This window comes from Ascidiella aspersa, chromosome 6, assembly GCF_963924565.1.
Source record: "Ascidiella aspersa chromosome 6, kaAscAspe10.2, whole genome shotgun sequence".
NCBI lineage: Eukaryota > Metazoa > Chordata > Ascidiacea > Phlebobranchia > Ascidiidae > Ascidiella > Ascidiella aspersa.
In genome coordinates this window covers 14,554,048-14,573,506 of record NC_139452.1, presented here as the reverse complement: position 1 = coordinate 14,573,506, position 19,459 = coordinate 14,554,048, and the positions used below count along the sequence as shown (strand labels likewise).

The following is a 19,459-nucleotide window of genomic DNA, read 5'->3' as shown; positions in this document are numbered from 1 at the left end:
TCGAGAAGCAACTGATTTTTTTTCGCACTACTCCATTCAGAGAGCAAAAAGAAAATGACTAAAAAGTAGTATAACTACATTAATATAACAAACGGTATAATGACTACATCGTTTATGACGTAACTGTGCATGACAATTGAAGGTGTGACACGCCTGTGATCGACTCTTGTGGTAGGCTACTGCTCATAAATGCTACAAAACAAATTATTATTAAGAGTACAATATTTATAAATTATTGGGGGTGCCATGGCCCCCCTGGCTACGCCCATGACATCCAAACAGTCACTATTTGTTTATCAATCTCTTTGACGGTTGCGTGTTATTTTTTTTGTCGTCTGATGCAAAACTTTTAAATTTGCAACAGGTCTGCCTTTATTTATGACTTCAACTTTAGAGCTTTACACTACAAGAAATCAATGTACACACACTATTTAAGCTGGACAAAGAAAGGTTTCATAGCTTGGATGTCACAATTGAGGCATGCCTCAAATCAGGGGCGTGCAACCTGCGGCACGCGGGCCAAATGCGGCCCGCGGAACCAAAATATGTGGCCCGCGGTGTACTTTGGTTTTTGGCCCGCACCACTAAACATTCAGTTAAAATATTGAAACTTCCTGACTGTTCCTTAGTCTAGGTCGCCTTATATAGCATGTAATTTTTTAGTTTATTAAAATTAGAATAGAATGTGACTTGCTAACATATTAGAACAGAATGTGACCTGCTAACATATTAGAATAGAATGTGACCTGCTAACATATTAGAATAGAATGTGACCTGCTAACAAAATAAAACTACAAAATGTGTTTTGGATGTTGTTGCGGAAAGTGCACAACTTTGTGTGAAAGTGAACTGAGCGCTGCAATTTTTTTGTTCTTGAAATGCTTTAGAATAGCTACTTGTGGCCATGTAAAGAAAGCATATTAAAAATGTCCGTTTGATCTTTTTCGCTCATTTGAAATGTAATTGTTTTATATTCAATGTTCATGTGAGTTGTAAAAAAAAGAAACAAATTTTTTTCAGCGCAGCTAGAAAGTAGTTTTTTACCACGAACACTTCGATCTAAATAAGTTTTCACAGCTGAGAAAATTTGTCTCTTTTAAGGTAGCATTGTTCGGTTCAACGTAGCCTACGTGTGTAAGCAATTTTTTTGTGGTAGTCACTAACACAGTGGTTGGCCAACTGTGGGCCGTGAGTTATTTTTGAATAGCTTGGTGTTATCATGTACCGTAGTTGTTGGCTGCATGATAGCCGTACATTCATTGCACTTTATTTTAACAATTGGTGTGGCATATAATGTTTTAAATTGGCTCAGATTGGAAAGACTCAGCACGTACCAAATGTGGTCTGGTAAGCCCGTAAAACTATACTTTTTGCCAACTTTAACCCTAGGTAAACGCAAATTTCTCGGCGCGTATATTACTTTTTATATAATGTTTTATATAGCATGGCAGTGTTTTGGTCATTAAGCATCGTAGAATATTTCACCTTAAAACCCCTGAATCCGCCACTGTTTTCGTAGTGGTTTTACGTAGTGGGCCTTTAAGTAGCTCTGAAAAGACTACTTTATGCCGCAACAAAAAGTTTGCCGACTACTACACTAACATTTTGGCGACGAGATATGCAAGCGGCCCGTGGTCTAATCCGAATACACATATTTGGCCCGGCAGTATGAAAGGTTGCACTCCACTGCCTCAAATCATAGCTAAATCGTTCATCATGTTTTCCGAGAGAATTCGCAAAAGAAAAAGGCTCGCATAATGCAGTGTATGGAAGTTTTGTGATCTGAAGAGAGGCACGGCTTGGCGCTGCCTCACTTTGCGTACTTCAACGATTTTGACCGCGTGAACGATTGATATGAATAACCAGGGGCGGATCTAGGGGGGGGAGATATGGCCATGCCCCCCCCAAACTAAAAAATACGTACAGTTTTTTACTTAATAGGCAGTTTATTTTCTTGGTTCCCTAAGTAGTATGGCCTATTTTCGCCAAAATAAGACATATTTTTAAGTTTTGTAGTGGTGTACGAGCTCATGGCGCCATATAATGAATATTTCAAAAAAATTGTAAAATTCGTTTCCCGCACTCGCGCAAAGCGGCGTTTTTCAGATTTGCAGAGACGGCTTAAGTGACCGTACGCTGACCTCGACTATATAATAACTAACTTATATCCAAGTACAATTAAAAGCTTTTTTGTTGTTAATGCAAATCTGTATCAGAACCAGCCTGCCAATATACTTCATCCGGCCCGCCGCCTCTTTGACAAATTAGACACGAGTCCATTTTAAATACTTTTTGACTATTTTAAGTGTGTAAATGCAAAAAATATTCGCGCTTCGCGCTAATGATCTTAATACATCCAGTGTGTTTACGTTTTGATGCTCTTTTGGAACTAGATCAGCGCTTCTTTACTGTTGCGCCGTGGAAAGCTGCCAATGGGCGTCGCGGACAAACGACAAACGTATTCAAACATAATCGACAAATATTTTTTAACCATTTTTTTTCAAATGTAACAAAAACAAGAAATTTAAAAGTAATATACCAAAAAAATCGCGCTCGCTTCGATCGCCAGATGTGCCCCAAATGGTTAACAAACACTAAACTAGATTAACTATAACATTTATCGCGTTTTCTCAAAGCAGTTTTATTACACTTTTTTAATATAGAAGGGGGATGGCGACGTGTGGACTCGAATTTTAAACCAAGTATACGCTTTTTTAGCGAATTTGCGCCAATACTTTACTGCCTCCTTAAAAGTAATTATAAACACGTTTTTAAAGTGCAAAAAAATCCGAGGCCCACCTGATTCACAATTGTTATAAAGTTATAATAACACAAAATCTCATTTAACATATGTTGTGCGGCCCGCAGAGACCTTTCTGTATTCGGCCAGCCCATGTTATTAAGAGTATTCGGCCAGCCCATGTTATTTTTACCTGAATTATGACATCACGCAATGATATACTTTTGTGACGTCATATCTGAAAAAATTGTGACGTCATATCTGAAAAAATTTCATGGCCCTCCCCAAACTGACGCTTTAGGTATGGAAACATAAATTTGCGGTAGGCACTGCCTCACCTGCCTCCCCTGACTGCACGTCCCTGGTCATTGCATCGAAATGTGAAATACCTGCGATTCGGATATGGGTTCAACATATCAACGTTAATATTTATTCAATTCGTAAAACTGTCTGAAAGAAATATAGGATCGAATTGACAAACTCAATTAACTTTCTTGTAAGTTTGCCCCCCTTTTACTCGGATTACCTTGTATAGCAATTAAGTCCATTTTCCTGATCCAGCAGCAATCCTACCAGACGTAGAATAAATATCATTTCCCATACAGAAGTTAGTTAGGACTTTGTCAATGTTTTGAATAATTCTTTGTTCGTTTTAATACCAATAGTCTAGAAAGATGACGTGAGCCGTCATCGCTGTTCAGAAATCGACTTCAGTAGGGCTATATTACAATTGTTGAACACGGTCGTATGTGTATGTATCTGTCACTGAATGATGGTGCTGTAGATACCCTTCAATGTGAAGTTGCTTGTACTAACAGAATGTAGAAAGCATTGGCGTCTTGGTTGTTTCATGACTCGCTCCCCCTGAGCCAGATAGCTCACTTGGTAGAGCGACGGTCTCGGCATGGCCGGAGGTTACGACCGAACCGTACCGTAGAACCCTAAAGAGGGCGGAAGAGATTGTCAGGGGGTCGTTTCAAACGAATGATTGACACAAAGCAAATCAATAGCTAAGGAGTAAAAAAATATGCAAGTCTAACACTTTAGGTAACCAGTCGTGTTTGGGGGTCACGTTTACTCTTGTTCTTAAACAATAGAAGAACAAACCGCGTAGTTCTTCAAAATCGTGAATGTTTTTGAAACCTGGCAAGGGGGTCGCTACAACTAAAAACAGGTGTTATTGAGAAGAATTGTTTTATGACGTAAATTAGTGATGTAATTCTAAAAAAATTAGTATAACACCCATGTAGTGGTTTCACGTAGCGGCCTTTTATTTGCTCTTAAAAGAGTCTTTTGGGTCGCGACAAAAAAACTTTGCCGATCACTGATTTAAGTGATTTATTGATTATTTACAACACACACCAGTATGCTATGGTCTTATCAGGTTTATATATGTAACGTTTGGTGTTAAATGACGGTGTACGGTGTTTCGATTACTCTTGTATTTGTTTGAATGTAAATATCACGACAGATAAACATATTCACAAATTCGACGAAGTCAGTTGAGGGTTGTAGGTGCCAATAAACAGTTTACTATTTTGTTGTATATCGTGTACTTTCAAACAGAGTGGTAGACCAAGTTTAACACTTCATGTCTTCTGTCATAAGGGGGGCTTCTTTTTCATTTTGGGGAAACCTTTAAAAAAAAGCGAGATTTAGTATTTTTAAAACATTCAACTAGATATATCTGATAATATCAAATTGGAGCTAATATCCGATGTCAAGTGATAGCACTGTTACTCGTCCGATACTATAGGGTGGTTTGGTACCGATCCAATACAAAATAAAATAAAGATCAGTGTTTACTGCTTAGTGTTCCTAAATACCAAATTAATATAATAATTTCAGCCTTGATTTGTGATCTAACGAAGCGATTCTACTTCAAAAGTTAAATTTAGACTTCTTTGAAGTTTCGAGAATCAGATTTAAAAAAATGAATAAAGAGTTAAATCGAAACGTGAAGATTAATGATGACCTTGTATGTAAAATTAACTTGGCATTGAGTAGCATAAACGCAAGGTATCTTTAAGGCTGTCATATCCATTTTTTAGTTCTTGAATTGCACTCTGGTTAAAACATTACCCGAGCATTACCAAGAATATATTAATCTCACCCATTCTTCTTGCTGCGAAAGAGTGGTGATACCCAAGAATTGTGAAAGTGATCCCTTAAGAACTCCTCTGACTCTGCAAACGAGGAAAGAAGGGGACGATGGTTGGTTTCAGGGAGACAGGAAGCGGTTATAGCGGCTATCATCGCAACCACGCCGAATATAGTCTAAAGAGAGAAGAACTCTGTCAAAACTAAGTATTTAAATTTCAGTTAAATGTTGCTTCAGAAGCATGGTACGAAATTTTTAATATTTTAATAACATTTTGGTTTTAAATTTACCTCAGAAATGTAGATATAATTGTTTGTTTTGTATAAAAAAGGAAAAAGTATAGGATATAAATGCTATAACTTAAATGGTGAACTAAGATAATTTACCACAACCCAAAAAAGGAAACACATTTTTAGTTAGTTTTATGAATTCATACATAATTATATTGGCTTAGAAATCACTGGATAAATAACATACAAAAAACTTAAGGGCTGAAAAAATGTTTGAAGATACTTGGTGTAAATTTTGTTTGATAAACCTTTGGTACTTGAGCGAGAAACCAGCTCATGACTACCAGGTTTTGCAAAAACTCCACAGCTGCCAAATCTGAAATGTAATCGCTTACGTAACGAGTAATAATGCACACAAAGCTACAATTCGACAAAAAGCAGTAATTTAAAAACACACAGGTATAATTAACCACAGTACTGATTTCACATTAGACTTCACATAAAAAACTTAGAGCGTTTGGTTTAAATCAGAGGTTCTCAAGCTAATGTATGACGCTGCCCTGGTGCGTCGTTTCAATTTTCCAATGGAGTCGCACAATTATTCCGTTTCGTAAGTACTCAATTGCGGATAGAAAACGCTTGCAGACAAACTAGGCTATTGTATTTCCCTTACATTTGCTTTTCAAATTATTATTAAGAAATATTTACGGCGCTTGACTTTTAATTTATGTTATAAACAAATAAATGAATAAAAATAGTAAAGTTCTTTTTGCCGGATACATTGCAAGTTCGTAATACTTTTCGGAATGCCTCGCAAGAAATAAAGTGTGAAAACCACTGATTTAAATACACAATGCTTGAGCGATGTACGATAACTCTCATTGCTTGGTTCTTAACCTGGGATACCGATACCCTAGAGGGAATTTAGATTTTCCTTTTTGTTTTAAAGATGCTGTTTTTAATGTCTTACTGAATAATATAAACTTTAGCCAAGAGAGCTCTATGTTTTTGATAGAATATTGGTTTTTGGTTGATCATACTCTACAGAACTTAGTTTTTACGGGTTGCATTGCCACAAACAGTTGAGAACCAAGAATATTTTACATTGCAGTTAAGACACAAAACATAAATTTAAAAATTATTGCAGTTTGGATAATCCAGTTTTTGTAGAATTAATACGCTACAATTTGTTTACGCAATACAACATTTTCATTTACAGCACTGTAATTTTAAATATTTGCATAAACTTCATAAAATATACTTTTAGAGCAATGGTTCACAGGAACAAACATTTGCTGTTAGTGTATACACAATTACATTTGTTATAACATAACACCTCGTTGAAAGTCATTAGTTTTTTTTTTTAAGTAAAAACAGATAATGTGTTTACCTGAGTGAGCCAGGGAATTTCGTACTGAAGTTGCAAACTGAAGGGTGTTATTATACTTCCAAACCTTGCTGCCATCGACGATGCACCTAGGGCAGTTCCTCTGTGAATACAGCACAACAGAGACTTTAAGCTTAAAACTGTTATTGCGCTGAACTATAGCGGTAAAAAAGTAAATATTACTCGCACAAGTTGAAACTTATTTTATGTCTCGACATAGATTTCGTTTAGACATTTTTTCCGTTGACTGAATATACTATGACTTTTGACCTAAAATCGAAAAACTACTTAATATATGACTTTATTTTTTGAGCATAAAACTAAGCTAACCTCCGTTACAACTCACATACATAGTTCTACACTTTTAACATTTTGAATAATGAAATATTCGAATCAAATATGTTTGACTTCAAAATCAGTCCTAAAATTCAAATGTCTAATGCAGGGGTTTTTAAAAGTGCTCCCTTGACACAATTTAGCGAAGCTCACCCTTTCCGAATATGTTGTAATAGAGGCACAAAGCCCATCCTAAAGTGATAAATATGAAATAACGCCAAATATATTTGTTATATGTCGCTTTCCTCAGCCAAACATTTGTTTGGAAATGTAATAATGTAAATCAGAACTAGCACATTACAGTTGTTTGCTATGTCACAATTTATAACTGTATTAAGATAAGTTGCGGAGTCCCACGAGCAACATATAGTAGCCTGCCAATTTCAAAACAGAAAATATCTTTCTATATGTTATAGAATCTTCAAATCTCATTAACGATAAAGTGCCGGGGCCCCGAGGCAATTACTGTGATACAACCCGTTTTAATAGTCCTAGGCGGTTCACAAAATAAAAAACCCGAGTAAAAGTATCTCAACTGGACACAAAAGAAACCAGGATCGGCTTTCAGAAAGGATGTTACAAAGTTGCGTCATAACGTGAAAAAAACTCCAGTGGTCGGGCGATCTGCAGTTTTAGTGCGAACTATAGTGTTTATATACACAACAAGTATTTATATACACAAAAAGTCTTTTCTGGGTATATGAGGTTGTACAGCGCAAAATACCATACACATAGCGTACACACGGCGCTGCTTGGCCGAAAGAATGTTCTTAGAAACTTCTAATAAAAAAAAAAACGATTATTAGTTCATTAAAGTCGCACTGTGTCTGCAAATTGCTGCTTTCAGTGATTCCTTAACTTTTTCGAGTCAACACAAATTTAAGCGTTATGAACACTTTGCAACCCAAGACGGGAAAAGTTATTATGAGATATATATTCGTTTTTAGTAAATTTGGTCAATCCTTAGCAAAGAGTTAAAATGGTATGGTGGCGTTTTCTTCCACTGACCTTTTTACTTTAGCATTCAGCTCCAGTATAGTTCCGTAATCAACTAAACTTTGAGAAAAACATGACTCATTTATGATTCATTTAAGGAAGTGAGTTAAATACCGCCAAAACTGCTTAAGATGCAATAATTCTGTTTAATAAAGCAAAACAAAATAAATGCTTTGATGCATTAATTTAGTCATTATGTTGGCATGGAAAACGAAACGTGTATCGCTTTACAGATATTGATCTTGGCTGGGAATATAACAGTTTTGTACAGCATTTCGGGACGAATGCTAGCCTAAATGAAAACGATTAAGCTCAGAGTTTCAAAAGTACACTAATAGCTCTGAAGATCTCAGCACTGGTTGACCATAGAAGGTAAAACTCAAACCTGACTCACCGATATGGCCTGACTACACGTGTTTATAGTATTTAGAGACCGCTCTGTGTTGCAAATTAATGTGTTAAGATGATGTCAAACATTAGGCAACAGAAAATAAAAAAATGTTGCTTTTAATGCTTGGTGATATTAAGCGTGAAAACTTCCACTGTTTCCCTCATCCACACATTACCATCACATGTTAATGTATATACAGGAACTACTTGGCTTAAATCGAGATATTACTAGGAGTCAATATTTTCGTTTTATAAAGTAAAAATAAAAAGTTATCTTTTATGACCTAAAACAGAAGAAATTTTTTTTATGCCTTATACCATTTTAAATAAAGCTCATAGCATACTTTTTTAATGTTATCAGTTTTATCAATTTCTGTGCAACCAAAAAAAAAAAAAAAAAAAAAAATATGACTTTGATTACCTTCCTGGAGTCGGAAAAAGCTCCACTGTGAACTGATATACTGCTGCAAACGTTGCACTGGAGCTGAACCGACCTACCATAGCCAATGCAACTCCTGCCGTCTCAGCACCTTTTAACAAGCGTATATGCTTAGGAAGAAACAATGGACAACCCATTCTACAAACTAGGGCCGTCTCCATCTCAACTCAATGCCGTTATCGTAATAAACTTTTCGCTTAACTACCTCTGTTTCCTTTGCCAAGCTGTATGCACACAGTCGAGAGCAGACACGAAGCTGAGGATATGGCCAAGGTCGCAACAGTGGTGTTTCTCCTTCCCCAGACGACAAACACAGGAATGCAAACCAGGCAAGCAACGAACTCCATCACACCGCCAAGTGCGTGGTTGAGATGTATACTGCCGAAGAGTGCGCCGCTGTTCAGTGCCAGTCCGTAAAATATCAAGCTGTACGAAATAAAAACGTGTATTAATTTAATGATGCATAGTTATAGATGACCTGAAATTTTGTCAATTGTACTGTTGACCATGTTTTCTTTTTGTTTTTTGGCTAATAGATAAGGTTAAAATTTGTTTTCTTTAATGTCAATAGAGGTTTGGTTATAAAACACGCAAATGGTAGTTTTGTGTTGATAAGAATTATTACAAACGTCAGTTTAAGTTAAAATTATTAACACTTCCACCTAAGTATTGGACTAATCTATCAGTGTTTCTTTTTTACGAAGACAGCGTAGATTATCTTCTTTTGTTTACAAAAGTGTTGTTAACCGTAAACAATTAGGCAAAAATGTTTCACAATTTAAAAAACTGAGAAACGTTACCCAGACAAACGCCGAATTGCACATTTCTTCATTCAGAATTTTGCTAAAATACCAGATTTAGGTATGACGGTATGAGGTTTTAGCCGTTCAAAATTACGTCACGACAGAAATGGTAAAACAAACCAGCATAGGAAGACTTCTTCAAGATTTGGGAATGACGTTGCCATTCACCTCAACAGCAATACAACCTTGTAGCATATTTTAGCATTTAACTATACAAAGGTATTTATACAATATTTAGTCGCTTATGGGCAATTACCTAAATTTTGATGATAAGCGATCAGATTTGGTAATGGAAATTGCCAACGCCGCTTTCGTTCGTGTTCGATCACTAATTTAGATTTTCCTTTCTTTTTTTCACGAAAGTAATAACCAATCAAGAAATAATACGAATCATTAGTGAATATAGATCGTTTTATTTGTTGATTTGGGTAATAGCCAATAAAGCGCCGAATCGCCTGATAGCAAACGTAAATGTTTTTATTACCTGGTGACAGACCATACGATGCAGTTACAAAGCAGGGTGAACCTTAAATAGGGACGGCGAATAAGCTCTTTTAGTGATGCGTTGGTTTCCTATAAATTATAGGTAAAGGGGTTAGCATACTATAAAAGCGTACTACATAACATGTTGGTAATATTACTATGCATAACAAATTTGACATGTCGCATCCGACTTAACGGTTACATTTCAAGTTTCGTGCTTTTTGGTAAAATGGTGGTTGAAGCATTTATGTAGAATAGCAAGTATACGTTTACCTGGACTGTTAGAAAACTGTGACATGACAAAGCATTTTGATATACAAACCTATAATTTTCGTCCAAGGGTTTTTAAAATTACCAACTCGCTTAGCTGTTTTTCAGAAAAGGGTAGCATTTGGTTAGGCTACTATAAATAACAACCTTCGTTGCTTGGCTCTGAGCTTCATCGAATAGGTTTTCGGGCAATTTTCCGTTGTTTCTGCGAGCCATTATTTTGCAGACTCGATGAGCTTCTACGGTTTTTCCTTTGGAAAGTAGCCACCTAAGTTGCAATACAAATTTGTTAAATTGGCAACATTAACCATATTTGTTTTTCGAAACATTTATTTAATAATTGTACAAAAGTAGAACATCTTGGGTAAGATTATTTAATTCAATGTTAATTCCGGCGCACATTTCTCAAAGGTCTTCTGTAACTTATGACAAAGCACATTATATTTCGCAATTTGTTAAAGGGAACTAATAGGCATCTCAAACAAACTTGCAATAGCAGAGTATAAAAATAACACACGTTTAAATGACAAACTTAATCACAGAATAAAAATAAAAGTTTACCTTGGCGATTTTGGACAAAGAAAAAACAATATTGCGATAACAGGAATGACGCACAAGGAAAACGCAATCTCCAGCTCTTTCCAATGGCGCCATCGGAACGCCATGACAGACATAAGAACGCAACCGAGGCCGAATACAGCGTTGTACAGGGAACCGATAGTTGGACGTAGGAAGTTCTTACTAATTTCGGTACCTATTTGGAAAAAGAAAAAGTTAAACATTTGTCACAACTCGTTTGGGGGACTGGAAAATTTTTCCGCGTGAAAATTACCACCCGCACTAAATTTTCGTACATGTATGCTTTTTAAACATCGTTTTAAGTGCTAAAACTAGTTGATAACACTCAAAACCACTTCATGGTATGGGAAATACGAAAAATTCTAAAACGCATGTCAAGTGGAACCTCGTCTATGCCTTACTGTAAACAAAGGCGGCAACAGTCAGCGGCATGAGGCTGGCGGCTAGCAGAAACCTCAGAACCAAGAAAACGTAGATATTGGGCGAGAAGGCTAGTGCCAAACCGCAGATGAACCACAGCACCGAAGAGCCTTGGCAAACACGCACTCGACCATATCTGAAAGAACGATAAAATTTATCATAATTATTTATATATCGTGTTTACCCAAAATAATATAAATTAGATTAATCACAGTTTTGCAAACCGTGTGTCAATCCATGGTAGCTAAATAATCTCGCAACACCAGTCCTACTAAACGAGGACGTCTAGTAGTCCTATATTAAAGCCAACACATTAAGAGAAAACGTTTAACATAAACAATGACCTTGCAATTAAACTTTCTCATTTAAAGCCATTTAGTTAAGAATACCATTTCTTGCTAAGCCAACGTAGCCTTTATTGTATAGCTGACACGTAACTTTTAGGTTATAAGCTTGCCGAAAATGTAAAGTTGATTTATCAGTTTTTTTGCTATTGTTATCAAATTTTGTTCTAGGATAGTGGTTCCCAAACTGTGGGCCATGAGACTTCTTTAAGTGGTCCATAGTGCTATTTGACAATTAGTGCAACTGCACATTTTTAACTGTGTGTTCGAGTTGTTTAACTTCAGCAGACTGATCAGAGACTTAAAAGTTACATTTGTTGTTAGACAATTGGTATCAAGGAATAAAAATGCTTATAATATTGTAAAGCTTTTGTTAACCAATATGCACTACTCATAACTACAGGTGAAAAAAACTATTGGCCACCATCTGTTTTGTAAAAATATTGGGCCACGAAATAAAATAGTTTGGAAACCACTGTTTTAGGCTGACTACTACTATGATGATGGACTAATATTATAGTTAAAAAACAATAAAATGTGTTTAGCTCAAATTTCGAATGTTGGTTAACAACAGGTCGTTGTGTTGTTCGTTTAGCTCAGGGGTCCGCAACCTACGGCCCGTGGGCCGGATCAGATAATCCGGCCCGCCGCCTCTTTGACAAATTAGACACAAGTCTATTTCACATAGTTTTTGACTATTTTAATAACGTAATTGCGGAACATTTTCGCGCTTCGCGCGAATCTTCATTATACGTCCGGTTTGTTTACGTTTTGTTGCTGCCTTTTCAACTAGATCAGCGATTCTTCACCGTTGCGCCGTGGAAGGCTGCCAAGTGCTTAGCACAAAATGGGAAAAACTATTAAAAAATGTTGGATATATATTTTTTAACATTTTTTTATTTTCCATTTTCGGCAATGTAATAAAAACTTGCAAAAAATTTAAAAGAAATACCGGTATACCAAAAACAAATTCCACTCGCTCGCCAGGTGCGCCTTGACTTAAAACAGTTAAAAAAATGAGCTATAGATTAACTTTAAATGCTATCGCGTTCCCTCGAAATGATTTTATCACACTTTTTATTCGCTTTGCGTCAACACTTGACTGCCTCTGTAAATGTAATTAAACATGTTTTAAGTTCAAAAAATATCCGAGGCCTGACTGGTTAACTGTTGTTCTAACATTTTATTAACACAATTCTTAGTTATCAATTTGTGCGGCCCGCAGAGATCTTTTTAAGTTTGGTTTTGGTCCGCGACTAGAAAAAGGTTGCCGACCCCTGTTTTAGCTCTTCAATGACTTATGAAACTTCTCAAACATTACATTGTTTGATAGATAATTTACTTTTTATATGGGACTGTGATAGTTATTTTAATGAGAAGTCACAATATATACCTATCACTGAGCATCCCACCAACTATGGCTCCGCAGAAAAGTCCTATGTAGTAGACGGACGACGATATTGTCATCAAAATAAGATTATCGCAAACCAAATTCCACTGAAACACAAGTCGTATTTTTTAGTTTTCATAAAAAACAAATTTGCGGATAGTTGAAGTACGATAAACCAATATGTATTTAGAAAATTGCAGGAGTTACCGAAACTTTGTCAGATTTTTTTTATAAAATGTAGGGCGAATACTTTTTGACCTAAAAAATAGGAAATTTTGACCTGAAAAATTAAATTTTTACAAATTTTGGCCTAAATATAATTTATTTTGACAAAATTTTGACCTGTTAGAAATACATTGATTTAATTGAGCTAGGCGACATTAATCACGCCTTTTTATACCGTATATTGCTCTAATAAAGATATAATACGGTTAAAATGACTTTGAACAAAAATCAAAGCTAAATTATAAAATTAAAATAAAATTGAACAATAAATTTCAAAACAACTGAACGACGAATTTCAAAAAGCTGACTACATATTTTTTTTAATTTTGTAAACGATTTATGTGCATTTTTATTTGATTCTGACTTTACAAATTTTTGACAAATTTTGACCTAACGTGTAAATTTTGACAAGATTTTGACTTTTTTTGACAAGTCAAAAAATATTCGCCCTAGTCATTAGTAAAACAATTAAACATCGTTTTGTTGCACAGTAGATTTTTTTCACCTCAGTTGTAATGGTTTCATCGAATGTAGTACGGTCGAAGTAAAAGCCGTTTTGACATGGAATCACCTCTGGTTGCTTCAAGGTCAACGTAAGGTTTGCGAGGCACTCCTCCGTTAAGTTGCTTTCGCAGTGTTTTACGCTATAGTTGTATTGCTTGCAACGGTCATTGCTCTGTAATTCAGTATAGGCTCAAGCGTAGTATAAGAGTATAAGTGAATCGATCGTAAATGCGTTAGAAGTGGCTGCCGATTTATCCCCTTTTAAGTGTACACTTGCTGCGCAAATTCTTACGTGTGTAACTTTGTTGTAGGGAATGAATGTCTTTGTGGTGAAATCATCGGATAAGATGCTTCCCGAAACATTGTCCACAGCTTCAACTAAGCAACGAGATGGTGGAAGGCCCGCTGAAAAACAAAAACAACAGCATTATGGCTGTGTATATATAGTTTTATGTCTAATTTCAGACAAATCGTAGCACAAATTAAAATCAGTTGATTCACAGCGTGCGCAAATTATACACTAAATCAGGGGCGTGCAACCTGCGGCCCACGGAAGCAAACCAACAGTTATTTTAACCGTAAAGCAATTTATAATTCCTCCACGAATAAAATCAATCACCTTAAACGATATCCTTTTGTAGTGTTATTGTTTTAAAACAACCATGGAATTATCGCTGCAGTATAGCTGTTAACAGTTAATTACTATAGTTTGTTTATAATTTTGTGTCAAACTTTATAGCAAAATTTCTTGGTTGGCGGAAGCAAAAGTACTTCCAAAGTAATGTGGCCTGTTAACAAGATAAAACTACAAAAATGGGTTTTGGATGCTGTTGCGGAAAGTGTACGAGTTGTGTGAAAGTTGAATGTATGGATTGCCCTGAGCCCTGCAAATTTTTTTGTTCTTGAAATGATTTTAATATTGTGGTCCATATAGCAAAAGCACAATAAACAATGGTAGCTTGATCGTTTTAACTCAATTCAAATGTAATTGTTTTTCAATCATTTTCAATGTTCATGTGAGTTGTAAAAAAAGAAACAAATTCTCTCTGCGCAGCTAAAAGTAGTTTTTTTCCGCAATCATCTCGATCTAAATAAGTTTCCACAGCTGAGAAAATTTGTCACTTCAAAGATTGCATTGTTAGGTTCAAAGTGCGTGTGTGAACATTTTTTTTCTAAACTGGGGTTCATGAAATCGTCTTATCGCACAGAACTAACTCAAGTACACCTTGAGAATAGACCTCGGGTTGCCAGCACTTAAATTTAAGTGAACCTGGATAGGGTGGTTTGTGGTTGGGAAAGCAAGCCATTCACAGCTCTCATTAAAGTGATTTTAAAGCTTTTCCGTTCAATCTCAATAAACTAAAAACGAAACGGTCTTCTTTTCGTGGTAGTCACTAAAACGGGAAAGAAAATGAACAAGACGACCAAGGAACTAACAAAGAGGTCTTTATGACAAGCAAAACCTTTGAGAATTTATAACATTGTTGTTAAATTTGTTCTTTGGTATAAAGCAGGGGTGTCCAACTCAAATATACCGGCGTGCCAATTTTTATCTGATACCTTCTTCACGTGCCAAAAATTAGCAACTATTTTTTTTTAATATTAAAAGCGCTTTTATACAAAAAAAACAGTGTAATGTAATAGTATCAGAAGTAATTGTTTATTGTCGTAATTGCTGGGATTGTTTTATAGTGTGAATAAGCAATGACAATTGGCTGTATACAAAATTTAGCTTTTTTGACAGTTGACTGTATTTTTGCGGGACTTGCGTGCCATTTTTTATTAGGTCGCGTGTCACATTTGGCACGCGTACTGCTTGATGGACACCCCTGGTATATACTAAAAGCATGCTCTTATAATATTTGCAACGTTATAAAGAAAGTTAGCATGTAAGACAAGATAACCAACTCTTTTCTATTTATTTGAGTGAAAAATTAATATTGAATGAATCCAATCTAGCAAAATGCTTTTCCTGGTATTCTTTTCTTACTATTTAAATATTATAATGCATATATAACAAGGTAGTACAACCAGAAATATATATCAGCGATGCGCGACCAATTTCTACGTGGTAAGACAGCGCAAGTTAAAATAGCACAAGCGCAGCCATGCGATACATTATTTTAACCAGCACCTTATTGGTCTTTTATTGGGGTTGTCATACAACCGGATTTTTCCGAACAATTACGGAATTTGCATACAATACTTTGCGTACGAGAGGAAATAATTACCTTAAACATCCAGTCTAACGTGTAAACTAAAGCAAAATATTTTTCACAGTGAAATACTGGCGCCACTATAGGACTATAGGTAGTTATCTGCGCTAAATGGATAAATCAATTGAAATCACGCGTTATAAAGAATAATTTTACCTATGAACACAGATCCGGTGTGCATGAATGGGACCACAAGGAGGGGAAGAAGTGCCATTAAAAGAAGGAAGTTTTGATATCTTCCTTCCCCCGATACTGCCTCCATCAGTTTTTCGTATGGGGAACTGTTAAGGAAATTCCGCGCGGTCATTTTCCCGTGCGCTGTCAATCACCTTTGTTCAAACAATTTGTAGAGATTTTTCTAAAGAATACAAAAACGGGTAAATAATAAAACGAAACCTAATACGAGATACAATTATGTTTTTTGTTCGTTGCTTTCTTAAAATGCATCCCGCAAAAGCAGATGCGAATGTAAGCGACTAAGGCAAGGAAAAGAAAATGACCAAACGGCTATATCCAGTATTCCCACGTGCATACTTGTGGTACATACATTGAACAAGAACGTACTCCAACTAACGCTAACTCAGTAGTAACAACTTGACTAACGGCTGCCGACAAACATCGTTTTGGAGACGGTATGCCAAAACATATTTTCCTATTAATATTACAAGCAGTTTTATCCAAAGTTAGTAGTCTTTCTAAACATATTCGAGAAAAAAAATAATAAGGTTAGCAAATGAAATACCAGCGAAAACAACCTTGCGAACTTATTCAAACCCTGACTGCCTCTCTGCCGAATGGGCTACAAATAAGTGATGACGCAAGTCTAGCTGGCAAAACACCGTCACAGGCTACATCCCGCTGAAAGCTATTGGCCAACTATTACTCTGATTAAAAAATCAACTTAACGTCAAATGCGACATACCAGGTATGCTAATATTAGTTACATTTACATGGTCGTTCATGGATATATAGCAAATTATAACACGACCGCAAGGCTAGTTCAACAAAATGTTCAAGGTATAAAACTTTCATACCAATGTTTAAGTCTGATAATAGGATTTTGACTATCGTAGTACATGACAAAGACACCAACCCTAAAGGTTTGCTTAATCATATTATAGTATACAGCATACTACAATTGCTGTAATTTGTTTTTCATCCTCAATATCCCGTACTTCAGTCATTGAGGGACACGGTCGAATTGTTTTGCGCCTTTTTCGTCACGCAAGCTTCAGCGTTGAATTGAGCAACAAATGCTGCAACCCTTGAATACAAGCCACACAGTTGTATGGAAATCGAATACCGCAATATTATGATTTTAAAGATTACAGTCGAAGTAAGTCTGAACACAAATCCCAAAGTCTCACATAATTGACAAAGTCTCACATAATTGTGTCACTTCATAAGATAACTGTATGAAATTGTAACATTGCTTTTATGTGTGGTCTTGTTTTACACTTTAACTTGTGTTGCACAACGCTTTTCTTTTTCTCTTAATAATTGTAATTTTACGAAGAGCGTGTTACCCAGGGCAATGTTCTCTGCTTGTTTCGTATACCCTAGTCGCAGGGGTGTCGATCTCAAGTCTTACTGAGGGCCGCATGAGATAGTTTGAGTACGTCAGCGGGCCACACCAACATAACTAAAATACAAACTGTTCTACGATCAAATAAAGTAGTTATTGTTTCTGTACTACCTTAATTTGTTGTGAAGATATGGCTACAGATGCTTTACCAGCAATCGTAGATACAAATAGTATGGCATGTACACCCGCACAAATGTTTTTGAACGACGACAATGGCACGATTCAGGAAAAGTTTGAAAAAAAAGTTTATCGCTTGCGCCGGCGCCAAAATATTTTGTAGATATATTTTGATTTTTAAAAAAACTTCTTTTACAACTCGTGTCAAAAAGCAGCAACTCTATTCATTTGTGGCAGTTTTTAATGAGAAAACGTAATATGTGAAGCCGCAGAATTTGAAATATGACTTGGGCCATATATGTGTCTGCAAAGCGGCATACAACCCGGAGGCCGCAAATTTAACACATTTTATTTAGACCGATATTTTCCATTTAAAACCTGTAAACTTTTCAAATAGTAGTAGTTAATTGTAGCAAATGCCAACAGCGTTAAAATTGCGCCAATGAGTTATTAATGTGGTAAAATTTCAGATTTCCAGTGTAATATGAAACTGGTCCAGTTTTGCACAGACGTGCAAATTAAACCGTTGCCAAAATTAAAATTTGCGGCTATAGAATGTGAACTTAAAACATTCGACAAATGCCCAGTAGGTATTAAATAAATCGGTTATGGCCAAATTAAATAAAAAAATACGACTGACTGTAAATAATGACATGACTGAACACCTGTGACCATAACTAGAGCGCACCTTTACCGTCATAATTTAGCAAACTGAGTGCACAGAGTCATCCAACGCACGTAATAGAACAATTTTACACTTTTGTGATGACCTGCCAGTGCACTTAATAAGCCACTGTTTTCAAATGACTTGACTTGGACTTCAGTTATAGATTTAAGTAAAAGCGATTTGGGAAATTTGGGAATATTTTTTCCACATACAATAGTTTGTTTTATACATGTTAGCTTTTTGATATTCATTAGTTGGCTTATTCTCACAATCGTACGACTTCATATTTTTTTCTTTGATATTTTATATTTATGTCGATTACTTAGTTTTGAGTTGACTTGCTCTAATATTGACTTGGACTTGGCGTGGGCTACTGATTACTTGCACTGAAACTTGACTTGTCAAACATACTTGTAAACAACACTGTAAACTTATGATTTTAGGCCGTATCTCATCATATTGAGCGATACATAAGCATGGGAAGATTTTTTTTATGGTTAAAGACGTTATCTTTAGGTGACTTTAACGAACAACTATTACCGAACCATATAAAATACCCAATCTTATCGAGCCAAGAATGAGTATAGCAACTTATTTCGCTCAGCGCATATAACATTACAAACTATCACAGCTGGACATAGAAACCTTATATGAGTTTCACCGACCGCGTGACTATTTGCTAGAGTGTAATCAGTCATTATTACGTTGTTTGCATCTTAATAAGGGGGGCGCAGTGCTAGGTCGTTTGTTCTTCAGTATTCTGAATTGTTATTAAGTACTTGTTTCGAATTGTACAGATCAATTGGAGACTTTCTAAGCGAAATTAGAGATGGGTTTGATCAGGAAGCAAAAGCAACCTTGCCGAATATTAACTACAGAGCTGTCACTAGGTCAAAGAAACGCATCTGACGCTTTAAGTGAACTTTCTGCAAAGGAAATGTTTAAAATAAATTCCTTTGTCCATGTGCTCGACGCACTTGAAGCCAATTTAAGAAGAAGAGCTAACAGTGACATGTACAGTGACATTGCACAAAATGTTCCTCTTTCTTGCTAATCTGAAAGCAACTAAGTTAGAAATTGTACGAGGCGTAGAACTTTTAAAGGTAGCGCATCCGTAAGATGTTGACCCGAAACTTACTGATGAGCTTCTACAATTTCTTTGTACGTGCGACAAACACAAAACCAAGGGCTTAGCGGTACAGAAGAGCAATCTATTTCTTTGTCTCATGGAGACAAG

The 19,459-nt window shown here is 36.0% G+C and overlaps 1 protein-coding gene across 1 annotated transcript; it reads right to left on the bottom strand.

Moving 5' to 3' along the window:
* Positions 1 to 3,086: 3,086 nt before the first annotated feature.
* Positions 3,087 to 16,207, bottom strand: LOC146140060 (solute carrier family 22 member 6-like). The gene is made up of 13 exons (XM_083391414.1): positions 16,010 to 16,207; positions 13,930 to 14,042; positions 13,639 to 13,809; positions 12,912 to 13,015; positions 11,156 to 11,310; positions 10,737 to 10,929; positions 10,323 to 10,443; positions 9,907 to 9,995; positions 8,825 to 9,045; positions 8,602 to 8,710; positions 6,462 to 6,561; positions 4,854 to 5,017; positions 3,087 to 4,376 (listed from the first exon to the last, which is right to left on the bottom strand). The coding sequence occupies exons 1-13, from the start codon at positions 16,158 to 16,160 to the stop codon at positions 4,322 to 4,324; spliced, it is 1,746 nt and encodes a 581-aa protein (XP_083247540.1). The 5' UTR covers positions 16,161 to 16,207; the 3' UTR covers positions 3,087 to 4,321.
* Between the last annotated feature and the right edge of the window lie 3,252 nt (positions 16,208 to 19,459).